The sequence below is a fragment of the Amphibalanus amphitrite genome, unplaced genomic scaffold, assembly GCF_019059575.1.
Source record: "Amphibalanus amphitrite isolate SeventyFive unplaced genomic scaffold, NRLGWU_Aamphi_draft 000197F_arrow, whole genome shotgun sequence".
Classification (NCBI taxonomy): domain Eukaryota; kingdom Metazoa; phylum Arthropoda; class Thecostraca; order Balanomorpha; family Balanidae; genus Amphibalanus; species Amphibalanus amphitrite.
In genome coordinates, this window is record NW_024881692.1 from 650,665 (window position 1) to 676,590 (window position 25,926).

At 45.8% G+C, this 25,926-nt stretch overlaps 2 protein-coding genes across 3 annotated transcripts in view; both read right to left on the reverse strand.

The window, feature by feature from the left end:
- The window catches only part of LOC122384752 (sodium-independent sulfate anion transporter-like), a 39,067-nt gene extending 29,105 nt beyond the window's left edge, over positions 1–9,962 (reverse strand). The window contains exon 1 of one of the 2 annotated variants that reach the window (XM_043372461.1): positions 9,765–9,962. In XM_043372461.1, coding sequence (XP_043228396.1) covers positions 9,765–9,831 — 67 coding nt within the window. In that variant the 5' untranslated portion in view covers positions 9,832–9,962. Of the gene's footprint in view, positions 1–2,106; positions 2,205–9,764 lie in introns of those variants that run through there. The other variant, XM_043372462.1, reaches the window with a different exon arrangement.
- A 6,368-nt stretch (positions 9,963–16,330) lies between these two features.
- LOC122384753 (calcium-binding protein E63-1-like) overlaps positions 16,331–25,926 on the reverse strand; it is a 31,179-nt gene continuing 21,583 nt past the window's right edge. The window contains exons 6-9 of the mRNA XM_043372463.1: positions 22,156–22,276; positions 21,332–21,443; positions 20,724–20,938; positions 16,331–17,153 (exon numbers count right to left, since the gene is read on the reverse strand). Of these exons, the coding sequence (XP_043228398.1) occupies positions 20,916–20,938; positions 21,332–21,443; positions 22,156–22,276 (256 nt within the window). The 3' untranslated portion in view covers positions 16,331–17,153; positions 20,724–20,915. The remainder of the gene's footprint in view (positions 17,154–20,723; positions 20,939–21,331; positions 21,444–22,155; positions 22,277–25,926) is intronic.

A 25,926-nucleotide genomic window follows, 5' to 3' on the forward strand; every position in this document is an offset into this window, starting at 1 on the left:
CCAACCACCCGCGCTTAAACAACGGACTCAGCAACGCTTTCAGCCTGAAGTTAACCCTATTAGTGGCAGGGGGTTGTTTTCATCCACCCCTCAGGTTTTTCGGGAATATCTCCGAAACCGCTGAAGTTACGATGCTGAAATTTTCTGACTTTTCCTAAAACTAAATTGGGCACATTCCCTGAAAATTTCAAGTTCATAACTTTACCAGGAGCGGCTCCAGAGCACTGGGAATTGGGGGATCCTATTCGTGAAGCGAGTCATTTGGGCGAAGATCACGATGCTGATGTATTATACCTGTATGCACCAGTTTTACGAACAGTGAATGAAAGGTATCATGTGAAAACATATACAAAGTTATTGTGCATCCTCTTTTGACACGTTTTTGCTATAATAGGCGGATCCAGGCGTCCAAAAAGGGGGGTTATGTTTTACCTCCCAACATAGGTGCCCTGACACCGCCTATGCATGACCAATACAATTGTAGTCGTTCTCTCATAAGAAAATTGTAACATAACAAGACCATTACCACCCTTTTTAGAAACAGTACCAACAAAAACATTATTTACTATACTTTTTGTGTACCCCCAATCTCAATGATCTGTATCCGCCTATGATTTTTGAAAATGCATATTTTTAGGATCCATGTGAATTCCTGGTTCATTCTCTATCGATCGGCAAAAGTTGCGTTAAGATTGGTTCAGAAACCTGGCCGTGATAAACAGTCTAAAATGTATCTGCAATTTGCCCGTTTTTACCCCCCTCTACCCCCCTATTGACATTTTTTTAATTTTTATCTTTTAGAAATGTAGATCACGTTGAGCGAAATCGAATGCCTTGAAATCGAATGTTTGAATTTTGAAAATCGGCCCGTTAGATCTCGAGATATCAAGGGGGGTCGTAAACAGCCCCCCTGCCACTAATAGGGGTAGCCAGGAGCCTGCCACTAATAGGGTTAAATATTGGGTATTGACGAAGTGTCATTTCTGATCCTCCTCAGGTAAATGATAATAATTCGTATTCGTTTCGGGCTACACTGAGGTAAAACAGTGTTAAAAACCAAATATTTCGGCGTTATTGAGTAGCCTTGTTCACTGGTTGTTGTTCACTGGTTTTGTGAACAAAACCAGTGAACAAGGCTACTCAATAAAGCCGAAATGTTTGGTTTTTAACCATTTTTACCTCAGTGTAGCCCGAAACGAATACGAATTGCTGTTAAATTTTGATTAGCGCCTCAAACTTTTACTTATCCTATTCGATCAAAATGCGAGCCCATTCTTCACCTTTGAGCTTTTTTAGATACTAAGCAGGGTATCATTCAAACAAAAGCCTGGCACCGTATTTAGTTCAGATAGCGCACATATCGCCAGGACCTTACAAAGCTGATTAACTAAGGTCATAGTCGATTATCTGAAATCAAAGTTGATTAAGCTGATTAATCGACATTGAGCCGTGTCATAATAGCCAAGCTTATTGCCCTAGAAGCCCACTGAGCTCTCGAGTATTAGAGGTTTTTGAAACGTCATTCGTTCTACTTTTCCCAGGAATCCGCACCCCCGCTCATACTTCCTTGCCCGGTTTGACTGTCAACTCTACCGGACAAAAGTTGCGTAGGGCAAGATCATGAATAATCCAATGCATTATCTTGAATGATTGAATGATGATCTTGAATGAATAACCGGAGATAGAGATTCTCATGAATGAATCATGTTATCTGTGGTGACGAGTTGAGCGGCAGGGCGGACTGTCCTATTTGGACGCTTCCGTTCCACACCGGGATGGTCTTTGCCGCCGAGGCGCACCGTCGCGTCGGGGTCCGCACAATTAAATGTCTACACCCAATTCTGTCAGCCTATAGTTCTGTAGTTGCTTTTGCCAGGCCGGAAGAGCTTGCATTCAAGCACAACAAAACAACAAACAAGCAAATCATTTGAAATATGAGGGAATGTTTAGTGCCGCATTTGGCGCTGAAATACTCTCCTGCATAAGTGATAAGGTAATGGGACCAAAAGAGCTCCATACGACATTTCAAGTGTCAAGGGGAAATACCTATTGACTCATTCACTCTCCTCACTCTTTCCAATCCCCAGTTGCACGGGCCCAACTCACAGTCCTTGAGCAGCCCCATGACGGTTCAACAGGTCGCGGGCAGCACCGTCGTTCCGCGGTGAGCAGGGCGCCGACAATGCTCGTCAAATGAGCCTCCGCAGAGGCAAGACGTCCCTCCCGCGTCGCCACGAGAGAGGGGGGGGGGAGGTGATAAGGAACTCTCGAAGGAGTGCCTTCGGGCCTTGAGAGGTCAGGGTGGGGTCGCGGGTCATTGAGATGAGATACAGATAGCGATGACACTTGTCACCCTAGGATTGACGTCTTTCGTGGCTTCTCGTGGCACTTGTGTACACTCTTCACACGTCAAATGGTAAGTTGTTGCTCCATGTTTTCCTAGTAGATATGGAACTGTTTAGGGAATGGTCTAGAGGTAGTCATGTGATCATTAAGTTGCATTTAGGAAGGTTTGTTGCAAGCTCAGATGCAGTTACGTTTTAGTCGAGTGCCCGACGATGTAAGGAGAGTCGCTTTTGTAGCATTTTCACAAAAAGAAACGATAGAAATAGAAGTCCAAAAAGTAACTACGTAACAACAAATAATTATCTCGCCAGGTATGCTGGTAGCCTGTGAGGCAAACTAAAGTGATGTGATTACAGTTTATCATACGACTACAGGAAGCGCTAGATGACCTCCCAACACCTGATACTTATCACGATCATCGACCCAGGACACCTGCAACAGATCCATCCAGTTAATTTCGGTATTTGTAAGCCCGAGACGATGACGTGAGCTATTCAGACGCCCCTGAACACGTCCCTGAGATCGGGCGAGTCTCGCGCGCCGCTGTGGGGTAGTCACCGACAGGGGAGGGAGGGAACGTCAACAGGATACCCCCGGGGCCAGACGGCGGACCCCACCCCGGTGGCTGCACTGAACTGACCTTGCCCAGAGCGGTCCAGACAGTTGCTCGCATGCCAGCAGCATGCTGAGGGGAGCGAGGCGCGGCTGCTATTGGTGGTCTGGGTTGAGCAGACGCACGTGTAAAATGAAATTATGCACGCTTGTTTAGCAGGAAATAGCGGCTGTTGAGGTAAATTCCGCGCATTTCGTGACTCCTACGCGTCAAGAGAAGCTGTGATTGGTCTCAAAGATGCTTATTCAGGTTTTCAATGCAGGAATAGTGCTGTTTTCCTAGATTAAAAGGACAGTACATCTGCATTTGTACGCATTTCTGTTTACATACCCAATGATTGAAAATTAGGACAACGTAATGATTGTGTTTGCTAGCAGCCTTTAGTTGAAACTTGAACGGGATTTGTTCGTAAAATACTGTAAATGCGCAAATTATGCATCATGCTACAACTAGGAAGTGATAAGGGGTACGCAATTTTGGAATATTACAATGAAATTCAGACTCGTAACCGAATGACAATGATACATCTAAAATCATATGAAGTCGCGCACATTCAGCACTTTTCCGCGGTAATTGAAAAGACCTGTCCCAATGTCAGCCAACCATTTGGTGCGGGTTAAGATGTGCCAGCTAAACTGACAAACTCTCGACATACTCCCGAATTTTCCACATCACTGTGGGAACACGATTCTGGGTCAGGAATATTTGCTGAACGCTTCTGGTGTTAGATGTCGCATTGTAACTTCCGACAAGGTTACACACGAGGAGACCCTCGTACGCATTTTGAGTGCGTGTCATATTTATTTAGGCGAATGTTAAGATGGCTAAGGTATCCTTGACATGTTGAAGCGAACTTGTGAGGGTTTGTCATTAAAGATAAACGCAATTAAGTGTTTCGACCCACGGACACAGTTTCTAAGTCTACGACAAAGAGATGTTGGCGGCATTTAGAGCGCATGGTGTACTGGCGCACAGAAGTAGTGAATCTGGAAAGCACGTATCAATTCTATGATTCAATATTTGTATGCTCAAAGGGTGCGTATTCTTTGTTTTGGAAGATCAGACATGTTTTAACGCTGATTTTTCCTCATTAGTATTTTCTTCTCCTACTCGAAAACATCAATTATATACGTTATAAATTGCTAACACATACCTCATGGGTCTTACCCACAACGCACACTTCCGTTCCCCACTTATGCAACATGTATACTATTGTATTGTATTGTATTGTATTACCTTCATGGACAATCCACGCGGGGCGTGGCGATTACAGTCCAGCGTTACTACATGCACAAAGCGATGCATATTATATGTGTGCATTCGTGTGCCATTCGCTTCGGGCGAATCCTAGTCCAGGTCTGATATAAGCTCCCACTAACAGGTGCGACAACTTTCATATAAGGTGCGACCAAGCTATCTGCTAGAAGTTTCGGAGAATTGATCATGTAACGTCTGAAGAGACACTTGAACGTGATAGTTTACTTTGCGAAACAGACTGGGAGTCGTGAGAAAATAGACAAACTATTTAGGATGGGTCGGATGTTATCAGTATTTTACCCGGGTATTAAACGTAACTGTATTATATTTTTATATGATGATCGTGAAGGTATACATTAAATGACTGTAAGTGCAAGCATCTTATCTTAGGGGTTAAACTTTTGAAGTAGATTGTTTACCACTAAAACAACTTTAAGCTTAACATTTTCGGCTTTCAGAATAAGATTTAAATGAAACGATACGAGATAAAATCCCACGAAGCAAACACACAGCCACAAATACGTGTTTACTTCCTGTACTTTGCTGTTGCAGAGTCACATGCAATGCGCCCATTGCAGCCCGGATACAGACAAAAGAAATAGTGAACCGCGTGACTCTCGTCTTTCCGCCGTTCGTGGAACCAACACGAAACTCCCGCAAGATCCCTAAGTTTCACCATTCTGTGTCTTCAGCCATCTCTCAATCAAACAGTCACCTGTCGAACTTGTTCCATGGCTTACTGTTGCCAGATTCTTGTTCTGTTTGTCTTCTAGCTTACATAACAAATTTCTGCAGAGCTTAGAGCTGAAAATGCTGCCATTGGAACAGATAACATTTTCGTTCTACTACTGGTGAAATGATGAAAATCATCATTATGGTGATAGAAACCAGAACAAAAGCTCTGATTTTGTAACATGTTTTGATGTTTCTAGTTTTTAGACATGGGTGTTATGTGTACGTAGATGGTAGGTACACTCGGGGGCAGATTGATGTTCCACAACTCTTTATCCACCGGGTTCCTATGGCTCAGCATTGGCAGCAGCCGCCTGGTACCGGTAGACTGTGCCGCTTCACTTACTTGTCAAGCGGCACAGCCTACCCACACCGTATGCCACCGGTCTGGGTCGGTGGCTGGAAGGCGATGTGGGCCGCCTGTGACGTCAGCGCAGCGGCGAGGGCCGAGCCCGGAGGCATGGCTCGGGTCGGCGCGGCGCGGCGGCTGGCGAGGGCTGGGGAGTGAGGTGGGGTGGGAGCACGGACCATCGCGCGGCTGAGCGAGTGTAGTTAGCTTTCGCGTCTCAAGGCGCCAATTATTCTACCTAACAATTGTGCTAAAGCAGTTGTTAAAATGTCCTATCCCCAAGACAGCGCCTATCATCATACTTGCCATGCACATTACGACACACTTAAACGTGGCATTGGGACAGCCGATAGAATTTATATCACACGTGCATCGAGGTGCGGAGCTACATTTTTTTTTAACAGATAAGTATTAAGGCCTTGATTGAGCTCATTGATGTCTATTATTTCGCACAGCAATCGTCCAGAGACGTGGGAACTGGGGTTTTTGGATAGCGCGGCGTCCCAACTTTAAGCAACTCTTACTGTTCCTCTAATGTGTGGTCGCAGCCACCAATAGCAAACCGTTCCATCTAGGAACAAATAAGTCACGCACCTGGGACGGTTCGAACCGGGTTTCTCCAACCGGTCACCCTACGACGCTAGCGTGTATCCACTGAGCTGCCGAAACCAGCGACCACCTGCCGCGGTCAAACGCGATCAAATGTCACAATATTGTCATTGGCGTTCAGCGGGTGAATGTCATTTTGTTTTGTGCAGGCGAGGACCATCCTCGGTAGCTCAGTGGATGAACGCTCGTGTCGTGAATAGGCCGGTGGGAGAAGCCCGGTTCGAACCCCCCTGAGTGGCCGACTTCTTGGCTCCTAGTTGCAACGGTTTGCTATTGGGGGCTGCGACCACATATTAGAGCAACAGTAATAATCGCTTTAAATTGGGGCGTTGGCTGCGGCACTACTCATAACCCCCAGTTCCCACGTCTCTGGATGATTGCCGTGCGAAACAATAGACACCAATCTGCTCAATCAAGGCCTTAATACTAATATGTTATACAAAATATAGCTCCGCACCTCGATGCACGAGTGACATGAGTTCTATCGGCTGTCCCATTGCCACGCTTAAGTGTGTCGTAATGTGCATTGCAAGTATGATGATAGGCGCTGTCTTGGGGATAGGACATTTTAACAACTGCTTTAGCACAATTATTAGGTAGAATAATTGGCGCCTTGAAAGGCGAAAGTTAGCTACACTCGCCCAGCCGCGCGATGTCCGTGCTCCCACCCCACCTCACTCCCTAGCCCTCGTCAGCCGCCGCGCCGCGCCGACCCGAGCCATGCCTCCGGGCTCGGCCCTCGCCGCTGCGCTGACGTCACAGGCGGCCCACATCACCTTCCAGCCACCGACCCAGACCGGTGTCATACGGGTGGGTAGGCTGTGCCGCTTGACAAGTAAGTGAAGCGGCACAGTCTACCGGTACCAGGCGGCTGCTGCCAATGCTGAACCATAGGAACCCGGTGGATAAAGAGTTGTGGAACATCAATCTGCCCCCGAGTGTACCTGCTGCTGGTTATGTGCTCACAGATTTAAAAGAATAAAATTTCGAATATATTCTTATCGGTTCCATGAACAGCAGCCACTATGGAGATGTTGGTTGTTCAGTTAAACACTCCTTGGGCTAACTATTCCTGCGTATTTTTGTTTTCTGCTGGTTCTTATACACATTCTTAACTCCACCACGCCCAAAGCTCATATCTTTGAGTACCCCGAAGTGTCATCGATTCGTGAGAAGCAAACTGTAGAAAAACTTGCCTGGCGCTTGCTACCGATATCGAGACAGCAGTAAAGCACGACGCAGGGGAGAAGCGAGGGAGCAAAAACTGGCGCGCTAAGCCGGCGACCACTTCACGAAACATGTCCCAACTGCTCACTTCATGACCAATAGTGATCCGTGAGTCACGTAAAAAGTTGCTTACTCGCCGCACATAAGGTGAGATCGTGATTATTGAAGTCGTTCGCGTTTTTGGGCTGCCCCGGCGTATCACGGCTAATGCACGAAAATTCCTGTGTGAAAAGTGTTAACTACGTTAGTTCTACAAACACTTGCACAACACAATTACTAGATTGCGAAAATAACGTGTATGTTTGCTCCGAAAATTACATGCAAGAATAGAAAAGAGTAGCTTGACAGAAAAGAGGTCATGTGGGTCACTGAATCAGCCCACACTTTGAGGTCAATGGCTTGACAAACAAATCTGACACGATAAGAGGAGGCGTATATCTGATCAAACATACAACGCCAAAATCGGTGAAGGTGCGTCGCAAAAAAGTCGTGGTCCTTGATTGCGCAATACGCATCTATTTCGCATTTGATGCGGAAAGGTAAATGTGCGTTCTTGCTCAAATATGCATCAAAGTTAAAAGAATATAATCGTTTTCAGGATTGCCAGATGAAGCACATGTATACGCGTTGTTCTTTTAGCAATGCCGGTTGAAGCTGCGTGCATTAATTTACGAAATAGAAAATCATCACTCTTTGGTAGCTGACAGAAATAAATGACCAGACAACTTGGTCACATATTTGACCAATAATAAAGGCAGCTGAAAGTGAGTGCATAAAAGGGAGGTCCAGTACGAAAAAGAAGTCAGATATGTGCCTTCCGTACCACCGATAACAGCTGTAACCTGTTACAATGATTGTGCGCTGTATTTAGAGGACAGAGAAAATCTCTTTAGCGAAAGCGACCATAAATGTGAATATAACATTGCAAAGCTGCCCTCTATTCAAAGGGCAGAAAAAATATCTACGGTGAACTCAGCCATGCAATTGCTTCATATCACTTCATATCATATAATATCATACCATGTCAATGTTTCTTTTATGGTCGCTAGAAAACCAATGTAGGTACCTACACCCGAAGCTCTTATCCCAGACATAGAGGAAGGTGGGGTAAGACGGCTCAGCGGTGCAAGACGGGCCACCATCCTTACCGGCTGAACTGCTGCTGTTATCTGCTGCTTATTGCACTAACAACCTTTGTTATCTGCGTTAATGGCCACCTTGAACTCATGCGACCGATGCATGGACTTTGAGTTATTGAGAAAATGTTGTTTTCCGTCAAATTGATCTACTGTAAGAGGTCCAAAGGTGATTTAATTTAGGCTTCTTTCTTGCATGATTAATCTTCATTTGCACTTTATTGTGAAAAACAATGTTATATTCACATTTTAACCCGCGCACCGACGGGGGGGGGCGGATATCCGCCCCCCCCCTGAGGTTTTTCGCGGATAGCGGGAAAACCGCGGCGCGTAGCGCCGCGAAATTTGGTATGACTATTCTCTCATCAATTTTACACATGGTGTGCAAGTTTGAACCTCCTAACTTTTAAGGTCAGGTCACCAGGTCACTTTGAATGACCCAACCTCAAGTCACTTTTTTGCAACTTTGTCACCGTGCCAGAGCTACAGTAGATGTCGGAGGCCTTTGAAAGTCGCAGGATGTTATTAGGTCATTAGTAGCTACAATTTGTATATCTCGGAATTTTGATGTCGGTGACCTAAGGTCAGGTCAATTTCGCGACCTCCCCATTATAAGTCAATGGGGGAAAAATCAACTCCCTGTTTTTACCACTAAAACGGGTCGGAATGGCCCCATATACCATACATGACTTCACATACGATCAACCTTCACTACCTTGAGGTCTGTTTTGCTGTTGGGCAGCTGTAAGGTCATGTGACGTCATCAAAGGTCACCAAAGGTTTTTTGCCAATAACTCCTTACAGGAACAAGACACAGCCGCGCGGATGGTCTCATTGTGTTCAGCTCGTCAAGACGCATCGAATGATATACATGATGACCTCGAGGTCACGTGACCTGAGGTCAACCTTTGACCTTGACCTTTCGAGGTCAACATATATATCATTCGATGCGGATTGACGAGAGGATCACGATGATGCCCTTAGTTTGTTCCTATCTTGACTACTTCGAAAGTTATTCGAGAAAAACCCTCTCCATATCTAGCGCCGCCATTTTGACTTTTTCGACCCCTGTGACGTCATCTTTGACCTGACCTGAAAATGACCTTAGTAAAAATTGTAGACCTTGTCCGTGCGTATCCGATGCCGTTTACCGCTTGTCGCTATCTTGCTTCGTTCTCGAGATCTCAGGGGGGGGCGGTCATCCGCCCCCCCCCGTCGGTACTAAGTTGGCGCAGACCCCCGTCGGTGCGCGGGTTAAGACAGGCAACGCTTCCCAATATCAACTAACTCAAAGGCAGTAGTATCAATTTACATGGGTGCCTGCAGTACCTGACTGTATGAGCGTTACGACAACGATGCATGCATATTGCAGACCACCGAATGCTCTCGTGATCATCCGGTAACCGACGTAGCGTCGGTAACCGGCCTAACACTTGACATGTGACACAGGGGAGGGGTCACGGTGACACACGTTCGCGTCTCGCGGTTGACTTACATTTAGGAATCTCGATGTCGGCCGGGATCCCGTCGCTGCTAACGCTGGCCAGATTCTGAGGCGGCATGGTGTCGCTGCTGCTGTCTGCTGCTGTCTCTGATGTCTCTCTGCTGTGTGCTGCTGTCTCTGCCTGTTGGCTGCTGTCTCTGATCTCCCTGCCACCCTGTGCTTCACGTGCCGTCTTCTGCTGTCACTGCCGGCGCGCTGCCGCACCGCCGTGGTTTTATTCGGGGTCACTCGGCAGCCGACCGGTGACGTCATCTCTCGACGGCGGATGACGTCACAGACACACACACATACACACACGGCGCTCTCGTGTACCTGTTGACCGGCGCTGCCGAGAGAGGCCGGAGACGATGGGAGAAGAGGGCGGAATTTATTGGATCCTCACACGACAGGTAGACCATCACCATGCACATTGCACATACCGGCTTCTGGCTGACTTGAACTGGTATGAAGTTGTTACTGACGAATTAAACTTGCTTGCTAATGTTGTTGTTTAATTTTATCTTATAGCAGACGCAACATGCCGATAAAAATTGTGAACTTTCTATAACTTATTTGCAACATTGCTTGTGTGGATGACATTGGGTAAAACGCAAAAAAAAACTACTTAATCTAACACACTTATTTCTAACGCACCTAAATCCATTTGAAATTGAACAACATTAGCCGTGTTTACATAGGGTTCCCTTAATCTTCCCCTATTTCTCCCCTATTTTCAGATCGAATTTTAAGCATCATAGCGATCGCGTGTAACGTTGCTATGGGCGCTATTGTTGTTAGAAGCATACAAAGCATCGTTTATGCTGTAAACAATATAAATTGGGCTTATTTAATACTCGAAATTCAACAATTCATATTTTGAAGTATTTTTATCCTGCCCTTCAATTCCCTCTTTAAGCGACAAATAGGGGAAGATTTGGTAGCGTAGCGCCTTTCCAAAAGCTGCTACGCTACCATATCCAGTGGTTCTCAAACTACCACATCACAAAAGCGGCGTGCTGATTGGCCGGCAATTCCGAATCGTCCGACTGGTGGTCCCCGACTCGACAAGCGCACGTGCGCCGACTGAGGATTTTTAAGTGGCATTAACGCATTAACGGCCGAAAGTCAAGGCAGAAATTCGACAGGTGCGGTGTACTGATATTGCCGTGGATGTGATTACACCTACTTGAATAATAGCTCAGCCGTTTAAAGTATGTTAAATGCCAGATAGTTTTCTGATTTTTCTTGCTTTGAGCTTTCATGTGCTATCACTTTCATCTCAGTGTCTAGTCTGGAAGCTATTTGGGAGAGCCCTAAAGGTAAGTAAAAATTGCAAACTGCTTCTAGAATGACTTAGTTGCGCCATATTTGTAGTGAAGCGAGGTAAAGGAGACAGAGGATTCCTTTACAAGGGACATTTAAGAGACAAATAGGGGAAGATTAAGGGAACCCTATGTAAACACGGTTATTGTGCTGTTCGATGTTTACAAAAAAACGAAATCATGGGGTTAACAACGCTCATATGCAGCACACTGGAGGCTGAACAGCTCCGTGAGCAGCGAAAGGTCGCTTACGGACGTTTTCGCTGCTTTCGAGGTCAAATTTGTATATCTCGTAATACTGGATGTGTAGAATCTCTGCCCTTTCTTCGTCCTCTTTTTCTAGTTGATTTTGTCATACGCGTGCCTTGAGGAAGTACGCGACATGGTTGTTTGTTGATGAGATACAGAAGGAACCTGTTTATAACATATTCCGCCGGAACCTACTCGGCTGGCCCGTGAAAAGGACCTTGTAACTTCCTGATTTTTTCCGGAGATGAGTTCTGATGTATTCGGAAGTGTTTACATGATCACTCATGGTGAATTTGTAATGATCCTAGTTCTGGAAATGCAAAGGTCGCAGTTTCGTAGAAAATTTAACTCTGATCCATGTCTCGTTGAAATGTTGTTTATCTGTGAAATCGGTTGTGTTTAGAATAAAATTGATTGAAAACTGTAGAGTATATTTTCAATATAATTTTTTCCTGGTCGGCTTGAAAACTAACTATTGGTAATTTGGAAACAATGCAGTCGATCCAATGCAGTATGCTGTTTCAATTAGCGGTCTATTTGGCTTAGTTTTGGGTTATTTGACCGGGAGGCGCCTGAGTCGAGTTATTTACATTTCCTTCCTGTGTGTCGTGTTTTTGGTTCCTCCGGTCGGTCTCCTAATGCGCCGGCTGACGAATGGTGATTTATTCACGAGCGACAGGGCCATGAAGAGTCACTTCCTTTCCCTCACTGCGCCGGAGCCGGAATACGATTTGATTTGCTTCCGATGAGGCAGAACTCGACACAGTGATGGCGAATAAGACATCGCTAAATGCAAAACTCTGTATGCGTAACATGTCATACGTGTCATACGTAACACGTCATACGTGTCATACGTAACACGTCACACGTGTCATGCGTAAAACGTCGTGCGTGTCAAAAGTAGCACGTCACACGTGTCATGCGTAATTCTTTAACCCTCGCCCTGGCAGGGCATTTTTCATAACACGGCCTGGCAGGGGGGTCGATGCGACCCCCCTCGCGATTGGCTCCTATGGCACCTAGAAACACTCAAGTTTTTCTTAAATTTTAAGTAAAATTAAATTAATGAATTAAGTTAAAGTTAACCAAATTGCATCATATTGCATATCATTCGATTTGGCTGATCACCAGGAACACAATGATACCATTTTTTAAGCTCTAGCGTCATTATGTGCCAGGTTATTGGCAAAAACGTCATTTGACCTCAGTTGACCTCATTTGACCTGACCCATGGATAAGTACACCAAACAAAGAAGCACCAAGTGACCTGCTGTTAACCCTATTCCTGGCGGGGGGGGCCTCAGGAGCCCCCCCCCCCCTGAGGTTTTTTGGTTATTTCTCCCAAACGCGTTGAGCTAGGAAGCTCAAATTTTCTGACTTTTCCTAAAAGACTTCTACGCAACATGCCTGAAAATTTTGAGTTGATCTGACCTCAGGTCAGGTCACCAGAGGCGGTTTGGTGACCCTACCTCAGAAAAGTTTGCAATCACGCCAGAGCTAGAGTTTTTGACCGATCAATTTCTTCTCTTCAGGCTTTAGTAAGGGTACCAGTATGTGCAATTTGTATATCTCGGAATTTTGATATCGGTGACCTAAGGTCAGGTCAGTTTCGCGACCTCCCCATTATAAGTCAATGGGGGAAAAATCAACTCCCTGTTTTTACCACTAAAACGGGTCGGAATGGCCCCATATACCATACATGACTTCATATACGATCAACCTTCACTACCTTGAGGTCTGTTTTGCTGTTGGGCAGCTGTGAGGTCATGTGACGTCATCAAAGGTCACCAAAGGTTTTTGGCCAATAACTCCGTACAGGAACAAGATACAGACGCGTGGATGGTCTCATTGTGTTCAGCTCGTCAAGACGCATCGAATGATATACATGATGACCTCGAGGTCACGTGACCTGAGGTCAACCTTTGACCTTGACCTTGCGAGGTCAACATATATTGATTTATTCACGAGCGACAGGGCCATGAAGAGTCACTTCCTTTCCCTCACTGCGCCGGAGCCGGAATACGATTTGATTTGCTTCCGATGAGGCAGAACTCGACACAGTGATGGCGAATAAGACATCGCTAAATGCAAAACTCTGTATGCGTAACATGTCATACGTGTCATACGTAACACGTCATACGTGTCATACGTAACACGTCACACGTGTCATGCGTAAAACGTCGTGCGTGTCAAAAGTAGCACGTCACACGTGTCATGCGTAATTCTTTAACCCTCGCCCTGGCAGGGCATTTTTCATAACACGGCCTGGCAGGGGGGTCGATGCGACCCCCCTCGCGATTGGCTCCTATGGCACCTAGAAACACTCAAGTTTTTCTTAAATTTTAAGTAAAATTAAATTAATGAATTAAGTTAAAGTTAACCAAATTGCATCATATTGCATATCATTCGATTTGGCTGATCACCAGGAACACAATGATACCATTTTTTAAGCTCTAGCGTCATTATGTGCCAGGTTATTGGCAAAAACGTCATTTGACCTCAGTTGACCTCATTTGACCTGACCCATGGATAAGTACACCAAACAAAGAAGCACCAAGTGACCTGCTGTTAACCCTATTCCTGGCGGGGGGGGGCCTCAGGAGCCCCCCCCCCCTGAGGTTTTTTGGTTATTTCTCCCAAACGCGTTGAGCTAGGAAGCTCAAATTTTCTGACTTTTCCTAAAAGACTTCTACGCAACATGCCTGAAAATTTTGAGTTGATCTGACCTCAGGTCAGGTCACCAGAGGCGGTTTGGTGACCCTACCTCAGAAAAGTTTGCAATCACGCCAGAGCTAGAGTTTTTGACCGATCAATTTCTTCTCTTCAGGCTTTAGTAAGGGTACCAGTATGTGCAATTTGTATATCTCGGAATTTTGATATCTGTGACCTAAGGTCAGGTCAGTTTCGCGACCTCCCCATTATAAGTCAATGGGGGAAAAATCAACTCCCTGTTTTTACCACTAAAACGGGTCGGAATGGCCCCATATACCATACATGACTTCATATACGATCAACCTTCACTACCTTGAGGTCTGTTTTGCTGTTGGGCAGCTGTGAGGTCATGTGACGTCATCAAAGGTCACCAAAGGTTTTTGGCCAATAACTCCGTACAGGAACAAGATACAGACGCGTGGATGGTCTCATTGTGTTCAGCTCGTCAAGACGCATCGAATGATATACATGATGACCTCGAGGTCACGTGACCTGAGGTCAACCTTTGACCTTGACCTTGCGAGGTCCACATATATATCATTCGATGCGGATTGACGAGAGGATCACGATGATGCCCTTAGTTTGTTCCTATCTTGACTAATTCGAAAGTTATTCGAGAAAAACTCTCTCCATATCTAGCGCCGCCATTTTGACTTTTTTGACCCCTGTGACGTCATCTTTGACCTGACCGGAAAATGACCTGAGTAAAAATTGTAGATCTTGACCGTGCGTATCCGATGCCGTTTACCGTTTGTCGCTATCTTGCTTCGTTCTCGAGATCTCAGGGGGGGGGGCGAATCGCCCCCCCCCGCCAGTTTCTTGTCCCGGCGGAGCCCGCCAGGAATAGGGTTAAGTACTGTGGTTTCAAAGCACAAAAGTGATAGAACGAAGCGGATATCTCCAGTATTTTCCGAATTTAGTATTTTCCCATAGGCTTAACATATTACGACGCAATGACCTCTAACTGACCTCAGGTCAGTGACCTCAAAAAACGAACTATATGTTATACAACTCGGTGAACTTAGCACATCCTGAAAGTTTGAAGGAAATCAGTCCAAAACTGTGAGTTGGACAGGTGCAAAAAGAAAATTGAAATTTGACCATGACCTTGTACCGGTTTTTCTGACCTGGTGACCTGACCCAAGGTCACCGGGACCTGAAATTTTCAGGTCATATGTAAAAAGGTTGCCCCATAAGCTGTGCCAAATTTGGCGGCGCTGCGCGCCTCCGTTTTTACGCTATCTTTGAAAAACCTTAGGGGGGGGGGGTCGCATCGACCCCCCCTGCCAGGGCGAGGGTTAATGTGTCATGTGTTGCACCTCATATGCATCATGCCTAACACGTCATACGTGTCAAGTGTAACATGTGTTTCACGCATCGAATGTCTGGGTCGGGATCTTCAATCTTCAATGAAAATGGAACAAAGTACTCGAACTTTCATGTCTGAGCAGAGAGCACAAGCGTTTCGTCGAAATTCAAATAGGTCCATCGGTACACCAGGTAGCCAAGAGATACAGCTATTTAACTTAAAAATCAGTGTCGTGTTCTATCGACGCCGGTATTGTCACATTTACTCGGTCAAGTGTTGTTGACGCTAGATTGGAATCGCAAATCCGTGAGAACGGAGGTAGACACGTGAAAAGAGACATATTTGCGTTTGATACCACACGATCGCGGGCTTGACTACAGACGGTTCTATCGGAAGCTGACCTACATACGCCTAGGTGTCAGACGATCGTGACCTAGACAGATCATTCTGTCTGAAGAGGCAATCGAAAATGTCGGCCTTCTTCGTCCCATACTTGTTTGTCTAGTTGTTTACACTTTTAATTTTGAACGGCTTCCGTTAGAAATACATTCATCTGATGTTGACGATCTTCGTGATTATGCATTTGTTTTTGTTTTTGTTAGCTATGGTGAAATATCCCACGAAAAATAAGCCCTTGTGGTCATTTCTTACGATCGGGAATCGCATTTGCGTCCCTGCTTCGATCTTTCTTTGGCAACCTCGATTTTGAGGCTACCTACTATAAGTATGTTCCATATCAAGCTTGCAGTCGCAATTTCTTTGGAGGATCGCTCCTCCGCTCAAGAATTTGCGCCTCAAAATGTAAGAGCTGTATGTACAGAAATCACGCACTGCTTTCAGCAGGGCAATTCGGCTGCAAACTTGAAACGAAACAGAGTTATAGTAAGTATAACCGGCTGGCTACCTGTTTGAACCGCTGCTGAGCACCATACATCTGCAATGGATCTATGCGGATTGCGGATACCGCTGAGGAGAAAACGCCATGCTCATCGATTCACCGTTGTTTATATCAGTCATATCTCAGGTATGAGTCACGCAGCACAGAGACAAGAATGCAGCACAGAACAAAAAAGACTGACCAATGCAACGATGACACCCCCACATCATTCACTCGAACGACTTCTACGGAACTCGTATAAAAATCCGTCGAGGTTACTGTTACCGCATCCCGGTGAAGGTACGACCACAGAGCACATAGACGCTGCCAGTCTTTGGTAAATAGGTCAGTGAAAACAGACGTTCAGGGTAGTACGTGTCCCACTCTTTTCATGAAGATGTCCGGAGCAACAGATGAAGGAGTTGGGCTCGACATAGAAACGATGAATAATTTTCTGAATTTTCTTCAAGGACCCGATCCCCAGGAAGAAATAAAAACTGAGATGAAACTGATTAATGCCGATTAAGCTACGACAGGAAAAATTGTGCATGCTTTCGAATGACATTACCGAATGCATTGCTTATTTTTGTAGGCATTCAGGCCTGATGACAATCTAATATTTAGCGTATAATATTCAAAGTGAGTGTGCCTATACTGATAACCTTTCGGTTACAATTAATTCGGATGAATCTATAGGACTTAACAAATGATTGTGTATGTCATTATCTAATAGCTCTCGAATCTCGATGTTCGCAATTGTAGGTAGCTGACACACAACCATCTTCAATTTTTCTCCTATATGTACGCATCCACCATTTGGTTTTGCCTACATTTCTCCCAAATAAACTTTCATTGCCAAGCATGCTGTGTAGATGTTAGATTGAATGTTGGCTCATTGACTCTCTAATTTCCCTCGTGGCGACGTCTATGGCCTTCGCACGGATCACATAACGGATCGGCAACTCCCCCCCGCGATCTGTCTCCCCTGCCACCTGGTGGGCATTTAGGTGAACTATCTTCACTAAGGAAGCGGCCGGCCTCGTGCGTGTTGAGGGCGTCGTGTCGGAGCTAATTAAGTGATTTTTCTGCGGAACATGGTTTCTCAGCTAGCTCAGAAGATACCTATGGTATAAATGAGAATGGCAAGAATCGTTAGAGACAGGTTAAGTATTTGAGATCGTATCCTTTGTCATGAAAATCGTTGTTTTCATACCCACGTGGGCGACCTAGCGTCCATCGCTAAATTGGTAATTTTCCGATCGCTGTCATCTCTTACATATATTTCATGAGTACATTTTTGATAAATATTCATCTGCCGATTAAATTAAATCTATAACTTTCACAAATATCCTACTTGCATAAAGTATAAACCCACGCCGGGCCGGTACACGGTACCAACCGCGCCGGGCCGAGGGTGTATGAAACCCCCGCCCCCTCCTAACTCGGCTTCTGGGCTACGTAGCCACACGGGGTAAGCGGCATTCCAAAGGGCGTAAAAATAATGGCGGAAATACTTCGGTCATTTTTTTAGGTCAGATCAAAGGTCGGGTCACCAGAGGTCATTAAAGGCAAATTTTGTCTATTTCAACAATTTTCGAAACATCCGACGCATAACTTGGGAACCAACAGAACTACAGAGGCGCGGAAAAGCGCATTCGATAGCTCTTTCACAGGTCCTTCTGAGTTTTATTCACAGATTTAACCTCAGGTCAACGGTTTAGCGTCCAGAGAGCAAAATCTCCAAAAATAGCCGTGTTTACGAAAAACGTTTTTTTCGGTAATATCTTTTGACTCAAACGAGCCACGACATTACTTTTGCCAGCATCGTGTTCCTCTCGTCGAGACGCGTCGAATGAACTATAGGTTGACCTTGAAAGGTCATTTTGAAAATCTTACGTCAGGTGAAGGTCATGACCTGACCGGAAAGGGTCATTCTGCATATCAGTCGATCCGTATCGTCGAGCTGAACACATCTGACGTGTTTTCATCGCTCTAGCACGTCTCTATCAAAAGTTATAGTAAAAAACTGCTGGTGAACGTTTTTATTCCACTGTTTACATACATGTAACCCGATGTTTGAGGGTGTTAAGGATGACCCGCCCAGACCAAATGAGACGCCTTTCAATTTGCTCTTATTGAATTATTATTGGTATTACACATATTATTATGCATATAGAGAGAGAGAGTATTGAGTATGCGGCAATATATAGGGTGCAAAATGACCTGACCTGGCTCTAAGCCACAGATATTTTGAGATGTCTGATGTAACACGTGGCTAAACCAGCCTCGGGGCCAAAGCTATACGAGCACTGTTTAGCAGCACGCTGTTACCCAGTACCTAGCATCATCAGGTATGGGTGCCTCCGTTCCTATGGAAACGTAAGCAAACTTCACAATGTTGCCAACGTCTTAATGGAAACCGGCTAAGTGTCAATACCTTGTAGCGGCGGGGAGGGTCGTATCGTGAAACAGGGGCCGAGATCCACCTATAGTCACGTTAATGGCCAGCTCGTTGGATTTGCTCCGATGTTATCTACTCCAACTGGTAGCCTGTGACCATCGAGATAGGAACAGAGGATGAACTCGTACTATGGGCAGACGGATGAGGAAAGGTGGCTTCGTGTACGGCCAAAAACGACGTTAAAGTTGCGAGGACGTGCTTCTTGCTCATACAACTCAAGCATGACTAGAAACATTTGTATCATTATGCATGCTCCAGCTGATTAGGGAATAAAGTATGTAACATTTCCATGTTATGGTAACATTCCAGCTGTTAGAGAGACTCTGTAATTTAATCCGTTCACAACCTTTGATTGTTTTTGTTTTGTTGGGTTAGGCCCTTTCGGTCCATTGAGACCATTGCAGAGCCGGAAGGATTATAGGAATTGGGGGAAACATTGGTATGGACAGGCACCCTAGAGAGTCACCGGGGCTGAGCCCGTCCCAATGGACAGGACGACCAGCCCCCCAAGCACTCTCTGCACCCGGCTACGGGTGTGCTCCCTAGGGAGCAGTGGTGCGCTTCAAGGGAGCAGCCCGCATGAGATAAAGTTGCCTGTCCAGTCCGGATCGAGAGTTGCTGCGTGGAGGAGAAGGATTTGAACTTGATCTGAACATCCTGAGGATGTAAACGACGGACGGGTGTTGCGTTCACACCCGTTTCCCCGTGCCTTTTAACCTTCGCCCTGGTGGGGGGGGGGGGCCATTTTGGCCCCCCCCCTGTGGTTTTTCAGCGATAACTCAGAAACCACTTGAGTTAGCGCCCTGAAACTTTGTATAGCTGTTTATTCAACATTTTTACATCATGTCCTTTTTTGGGGGGTTCGGGTCAGGTCAGGTCAGGTCACAAGGTCACCAAAACTGACACCACCTCTAAAAAAGTTCAAAGCTCTCTCAAAGGCACAGCTTTTATCCGATCGATGTAAAATTTACAGTACTTGAAGATGTCACCCAGCTCTACAAAATGGCTATCTCGGATTTTTTATAAATGTGACCTAAGGTCAGGTCAGGTCATCGCTGCTCCCCATTATAAGTCAATGGGAGAATCGAAAAGTAGTTGTTTTTCAGCTAAATCGGGCGTGATTGTTCCTATATTTCGTTATTGAAGTGTCTTGGGTCAGCAAATCACAGCCCATGTGAAACCATTTGCTTGTGACCTCGCTGAGGTCACGCTAGGTCATCTCCCTGGTCACCAGAGGTCACCAGCGGTTTTTCTGCACTTACTTGTTATTGAATAGAGATAGAGACTCCATTCGACGTTTATCGTGTTTGTCTCGTCAATGCGGATCGAATGATATGCAGCATGACCTATTTCGGTAAGGTCATGACCTTGACCTGAGGTCAAATTTTCAAAATGACCTTTCGAGGTCAAACTATATATCATTCGACGCGTCTCGACGAGCCAAGCACGATGGTGCATGAATCGTTTCTCTATTTTCTCGTGAATGCATGCTATAGTTAAAAACATTTTCAACGAAATTTGCCAAGTTGACCTTGCATGACCTCTGTAGGCCAAACCGTTGAGCTGAGGTCAAATCTGACGAACCTTGGCGAAAGAGCTTGAAAAGAGCTATCGATTGCTTTTTTCCGCGGCTCTCTAGCTCTTCTAGTTTCCGAGCTACAGCGGAATATGTCCGGCAACACCGAAAACACTGAAATTTGACCTATGATGACCTCTAGCGACCTCAATATTGACCTTAGCGAAAAAATGACCGAAATACTTTCGAACGTACTTGTTATGGGCTTTCGTTTGCTTTTTTCCGCGTCTTCCTAGCCCTCTTCGTTTTCGAGTTAGACGGGGGGGGGTCATTTTGGCCCCCCCCCCACCAGGGCGAAGGTGGCTCAGACCCACACCAGGGCGCGGGTTAACACTGGTTGCGGCGGGCGGCCGGCTCCCCTCCTTAGTGAAGATATCCGCGCCGCTAGATGGCAGCCCGCTCCGCGGGTACACCGATAACAATGGGAAGCGGGGAGAGTTGCCGATCCGTTAGGTGATCCGTGGCCTTCGGTACGATCCGCCGCCGTTCCTCAGCCCGAGGACAGCGCCTCTGGCGGACAGAATCGTAACCACAGCTTCTAAGCTACACCGCTAGGTGACGCAGAAGACACGATGGATGAGAACGCTATACACTTGTGGGAGTTAACGTCGATATTCAGACACAGAAAAGCAACAGGCTGCGATTGCAGACGTGTCATCAAAGCAGCATCTTCAAGAACTCTGTAATGAGAACAGAACAGGTTATCAAAACCGCGTACATGTGCATGCAGGGTGAATGAACGTTGCGGATAACCCCAGATTCAGATAGGTATTTCCTCCCACAACGCTGGCGGGCAAAGCTGGCTGATAGTTCAATGCTTTAGGTTTAATACCTCTTTCTCTGTTTAGGCAGCCACATTGTCACTCAAAACAGTCCTGCCTCACTCCGCATTATCTTTAAAGAAAGGTTTTAATTTGAGTGTAACTTATGCCCAATTTGACCGTAGGTACATTCGACGAAGATAACAATAAAGTCAAGCAGACAGAACAAGGAGTCACCTCATGCGTGCAAATATATCCCGACTTGTGATTGGTTCGCCTGTGCTTAAAGACTACTGAGGCGGCTGTCCTTACCTTCATAGTCAATTTTGCCGTTGTTGTCGGCGTCAGCCATGCGAATGAGAGAGCGGAGCTCGGCCTCAGTCAGTGGCTCGTCAATCAGCTCCATAGCTCGCCTTAGCTCATCCTGGTCAGCACGGAAACAAATGAAATCATATAATCGCCAGATGGTGAGGTGTCTGACGAGCTATCGGACATGAGTGTTTCTGTTGACATCTTAAAACGACTGGTAATTAAGATATCGTAGTCTGTCATAAAGGTAAATACCGTGAACAATCTAATAGACAATAAAATCAAAACCCGGACACCCGGTGAACATAAGAAATAAGTCCTGCACAATGCACATGCACCCAGGGGCGCGGGAACTACTTTCCGACTGGGGGGGCACACCATAATAGAGATTAACCTAGGGTACCCCCAAATCTAGTTTTCTCACCGGTTTTAGGCCACTTATTTTTCACCCCTCGGCTTTTTCAACAAAAAAAGAAAACATTTGCAAAAAAAAGTGTGGTATTCCGTCTCAAAACTGTGGGGGCACCGCCCCCACGGCCCCAGAGTTGGGGGGGCAAGCTGCCCCCACTGCCCCCCCGGCTCCCGCGCCTATGCATGCACCGAATGTGTGAAACTTATATTCCTCTAGCGGTAGCCTGACTGATACATATCAATAATTTAAAAGTCGCCAAATGAGAAGGGAGTGTCGCAATCTAGGTCCCTTTTACTGATCCTCAGTGCTCAGACCCTAAGTGGCGACTCTCGTTTCTCGAATTATGTACTGACGACTAATATCCCTGCTTGGTCCCCACGTCATGACAATGCTTAACATTCCGCGAGTCCCTTACTATGGTGATGAACCCGTTGCCGTCTTTGTCGAACAGTCGGAAGGCAGCGCTCAGGTCTGTGGAGATGTCAGAACTCTTGTCACCCCCTTCCGAGGGGGAGAGCGTCTGCATCTTGAGGAACCACGTGAACCATTGTGGAACCATTGTGCTGTTCGATGTTTACAAAAAAACGAAATCATGGGGTTAACAACGCTCATATGCAGCACACTGGAGGCTGAACAGCTCCGTGAGCAGCGAAAGGTCGCTTACGGACGTTTTCGCTGCTTTCGAGGTCAAATTTGTATATCTCGTAATACTGGATGTGTAGAATCTCTGCCCTTTCTTCGTCCTCTTTTTCTAGTTGATTTTGTCATACGCGTGCCTTGAGGAAGTACGCGACATGGTTGTTTGTTGATGAGATACAGAAGGAACCTGTTTATAACATATTCCGCCGGAACCTACTCGGCTGGCCCGTGAAAAGGACCTTGTAACTTCCTGATTTTTTCCGGAGATGAGTTCTGATGTATTCGGAAGTGTTTACATGATCACTCATGGTGAATTTGTAATGATCCTAGTTCTGGAAATGCAAAGGTCGCAGTTTCGTAGAAAATTTAACTCTGATCCATGTCTCGTTGAAATGTTGTTTATCTGTGAAATCGGTTGTGTTTAGAATAAAATTGATTGAAAACTGTAGAGTATATTTTCAATATAATTTTTTCCTGGTCGGCTTGAAAACTAACTATTGGTAATTTGGAAACAATGCAGTCGATCCAATGCAGTATGCTGTTTCAATTAGCGGTCTATTTGGCTTAGTTTTGGGTTATTTGACCGGGAGGCGCCTGAGTCGAGTTATTTACATTTCCTTCCTGTGTGTCGTGTTTTTGGTTCCTCCGGTCGGTCTCCTAATGCGCCGGCTGACGAATGGTGATTTATTCACGAGCGACAGGGCCATGAAGAGTCACTTCCTTTCCCTCACTGCGCCGGAGCCGGAATACGATTTGATTTGCTTCCGATGAGGCAGAACTCGACACAGTGATGGCGAATAAGACATCGCTAAATGCAAAACTCTGTATGCGTAACATGTCATACGTGTCATACGTAACACGTCATACGTGTCATACGTAACACGTCACACGTGTCATGCGTAAAACGTCGTGCGTGTCAAAAGTAGCACGTCACACGTGTCATGCGTAATTCTTTAACCCTCGCCCTGGCAGGGCATTTTTCATAACACGGCCTGGCAGGGGGGTCGATGCGACCCCCCTCGCGATTGGCTCCTATGGCACCTAGAAACACTCAAGTTTTTCTTAAATTTTAAGTAAAATTAAATTAATGAATTAAGTTAAAGTTAACCAAATTGCATCATATTGCATATCATTCGATTTGGCTGATCACCAGGAACACAATGATACCATTTTTTAAGCTCTAGCGTCATTATGTGCCAGGTTATTGGCAAAAACGTCATTTGACCTCAGTTGACCTCATTTGACCTGACCCATGGATAAGTACACCAAACAAAGAAGCACCAAGTGACCTGCTGTTAACCCTATTCCTGGCGGGGGGGGCCTCAGGAGCCCCCCCCCCTGAGGTTTTTTGGTTATTTCTCCCAAACGCGTTGAGCTAGGAAGCTCAAATTTTCTGACTTTTCCTAAAAGACTTCTACGCAACATGCCTGAAAATTTTGAGTTGATCTGACCTCAGGTCAGGTCACCAGAGGCGGTTTGGTGACCCTACCTCAGAAAAGTTTGCAATCACGCCAGAGCTAGAGTTTTTGACCGATCAATTTCTTCTCTTCAGGCTTTAGTAAGGGTACCAGTATGTGCAATTTGTATATCTCGGAATTTTGATATCGGTGACCTAAGGTCAGGTCAGTTTCGCGACCTCCCCATTATAAGTCAATGGGGGAAAAATCAACTCCCTGTTTTTACCACTAAAACGGGTCGGAATGGCCCCATATACCATACATGACTTCATATACGATCAACCTTCACTACCTTGAGGTCTGTTTTGCTGTTGGGCAGCTGTGAGGTCATGTGACGTCATCAAAGGTCACCAAAGGTTTTTGGCCAATAACTCCGTACAGGAACAAGATACAGACGCGTGGATGGTCTCATTGTGTTCAGCTCGTCAAGACGCATCGAATGATATACATGATGACCTCGAGGTCACGTGACCTGAGGTCAACCTTTGACCTTGACCTTGCGAGGTCAACATATATTGATTTATTCACGAGCGACAGGGCCATGAAGAGTCACTTCCTTTCCCTCACTGCGCCGGAGCCGGAATACGATTTGATTTGCTTCCGATGAGGCAGAACTCGACACAGTGATGGCGAATAAGACATCGCTAAATGCAAAACTCTGTATGCGTAACATGTCATACGTGTCATACGTAACACGTCATACGTGTCATACGTAACACGTCACACGTGTCATGCGTAAAACGTCGTGCGTGTCAAAAGTAGCACGTCACACGTGTCATGCGTAATTCTTTAACCCTCGCCCTGGCAGGGCATTTTTCATAACACGGCCTGGCAGGGGGGTCGATGCGACCCCCCTCGCGATTGGCTCCTATGGCACCTAGAAACACTCAAGTTTTTCTTAAATTTTAAGTAAAATTAAATTAATGAATTAAGTTAAAGTTAACCAAATTGCATCATATTGCATATCATTCGATTTGGCTGATCACCAGGAACACAATGATACCATTTTTTAAGCTCTAGCGTCATTATGTGCCAGGTTATTGGCAAAAACGTCATTTGACCTCAGTTGACCTCATTTGACCTGACCCATGGATAAGTACACCAAACAAAGAAGCACCAAGTGACCTGCTGTTAACCCTATTCCTGGCGGGGGGGGGCCTCAGGAGCCCCCCCCCCCCCTGAGGTTTTTTGGTTATTTCTCCCAAACGCGTTGAGCTAGGAAGCTCAAATTTTCTGACTTTTCCTAAAAGACTTCTACGCAACATGCCTGAAAATTTTGAGTTGATCTGACCTCAGGTCAGGTCACCAGAGGCGGTTTGGTGACCCTACCTCAGAAAAGTTTGCAATCACGCCAGAGCTAGAGTTTTTGACCGATCAATTTCTTCTCTTCAGGCTTTAGTAAGGGTACCAGTATGTGCAATTTGTATATCTCGGAATTTTGATATCTGTGACCTAAGGTCAGGTCAGTTTCGCGACCTCCCCATTATAAGTCAATGGGGGAAAAATCAACTCCCTGTTTTTACCACTAAAACGGGTCGGAATGGCCCCATATACCATACATGACTTCATATACGATCAACCTTCACTACCTTGAGGTCTGTTTTGCTGTTGGGCAGCTGTGAGGTCATGTGACGTCATCAAAGGTCACCAAAGGTTTTTGGCCAATAACTCCGTACAGGAACAAGATACAGACGCGTGGATGGTCTCATTGTGTTCAGCTCGTCAAGACGCATCGAATGATATACATGATGACCTCGAGGTCACGTGACCTGAGGTCAACCTTTGACCTTGACCTTGCGAGGTCCACATATATATCATTCGATGCGGATTGACGAGAGGATCACGATGATGCCCTTAGTTTGTTCCTATCTTGACTAATTCGAAAGTTATTCGAGAAAAACTCTCTCCATATCTAGCGCCGCCATTTTGACTTTTTTGACCCCTGTGACGTCATCTTTGACCTGACCGGAAAATGACCTGAGTAAAAATTGTAGATCTTGACCGTGCGTATCCGATGCCGTTTACCGTTTGTCGCTATCTTGCTTCGTTCTCGAGATCTCAGGGGGGGGGGGGCGAATCGGCCCCCCCCC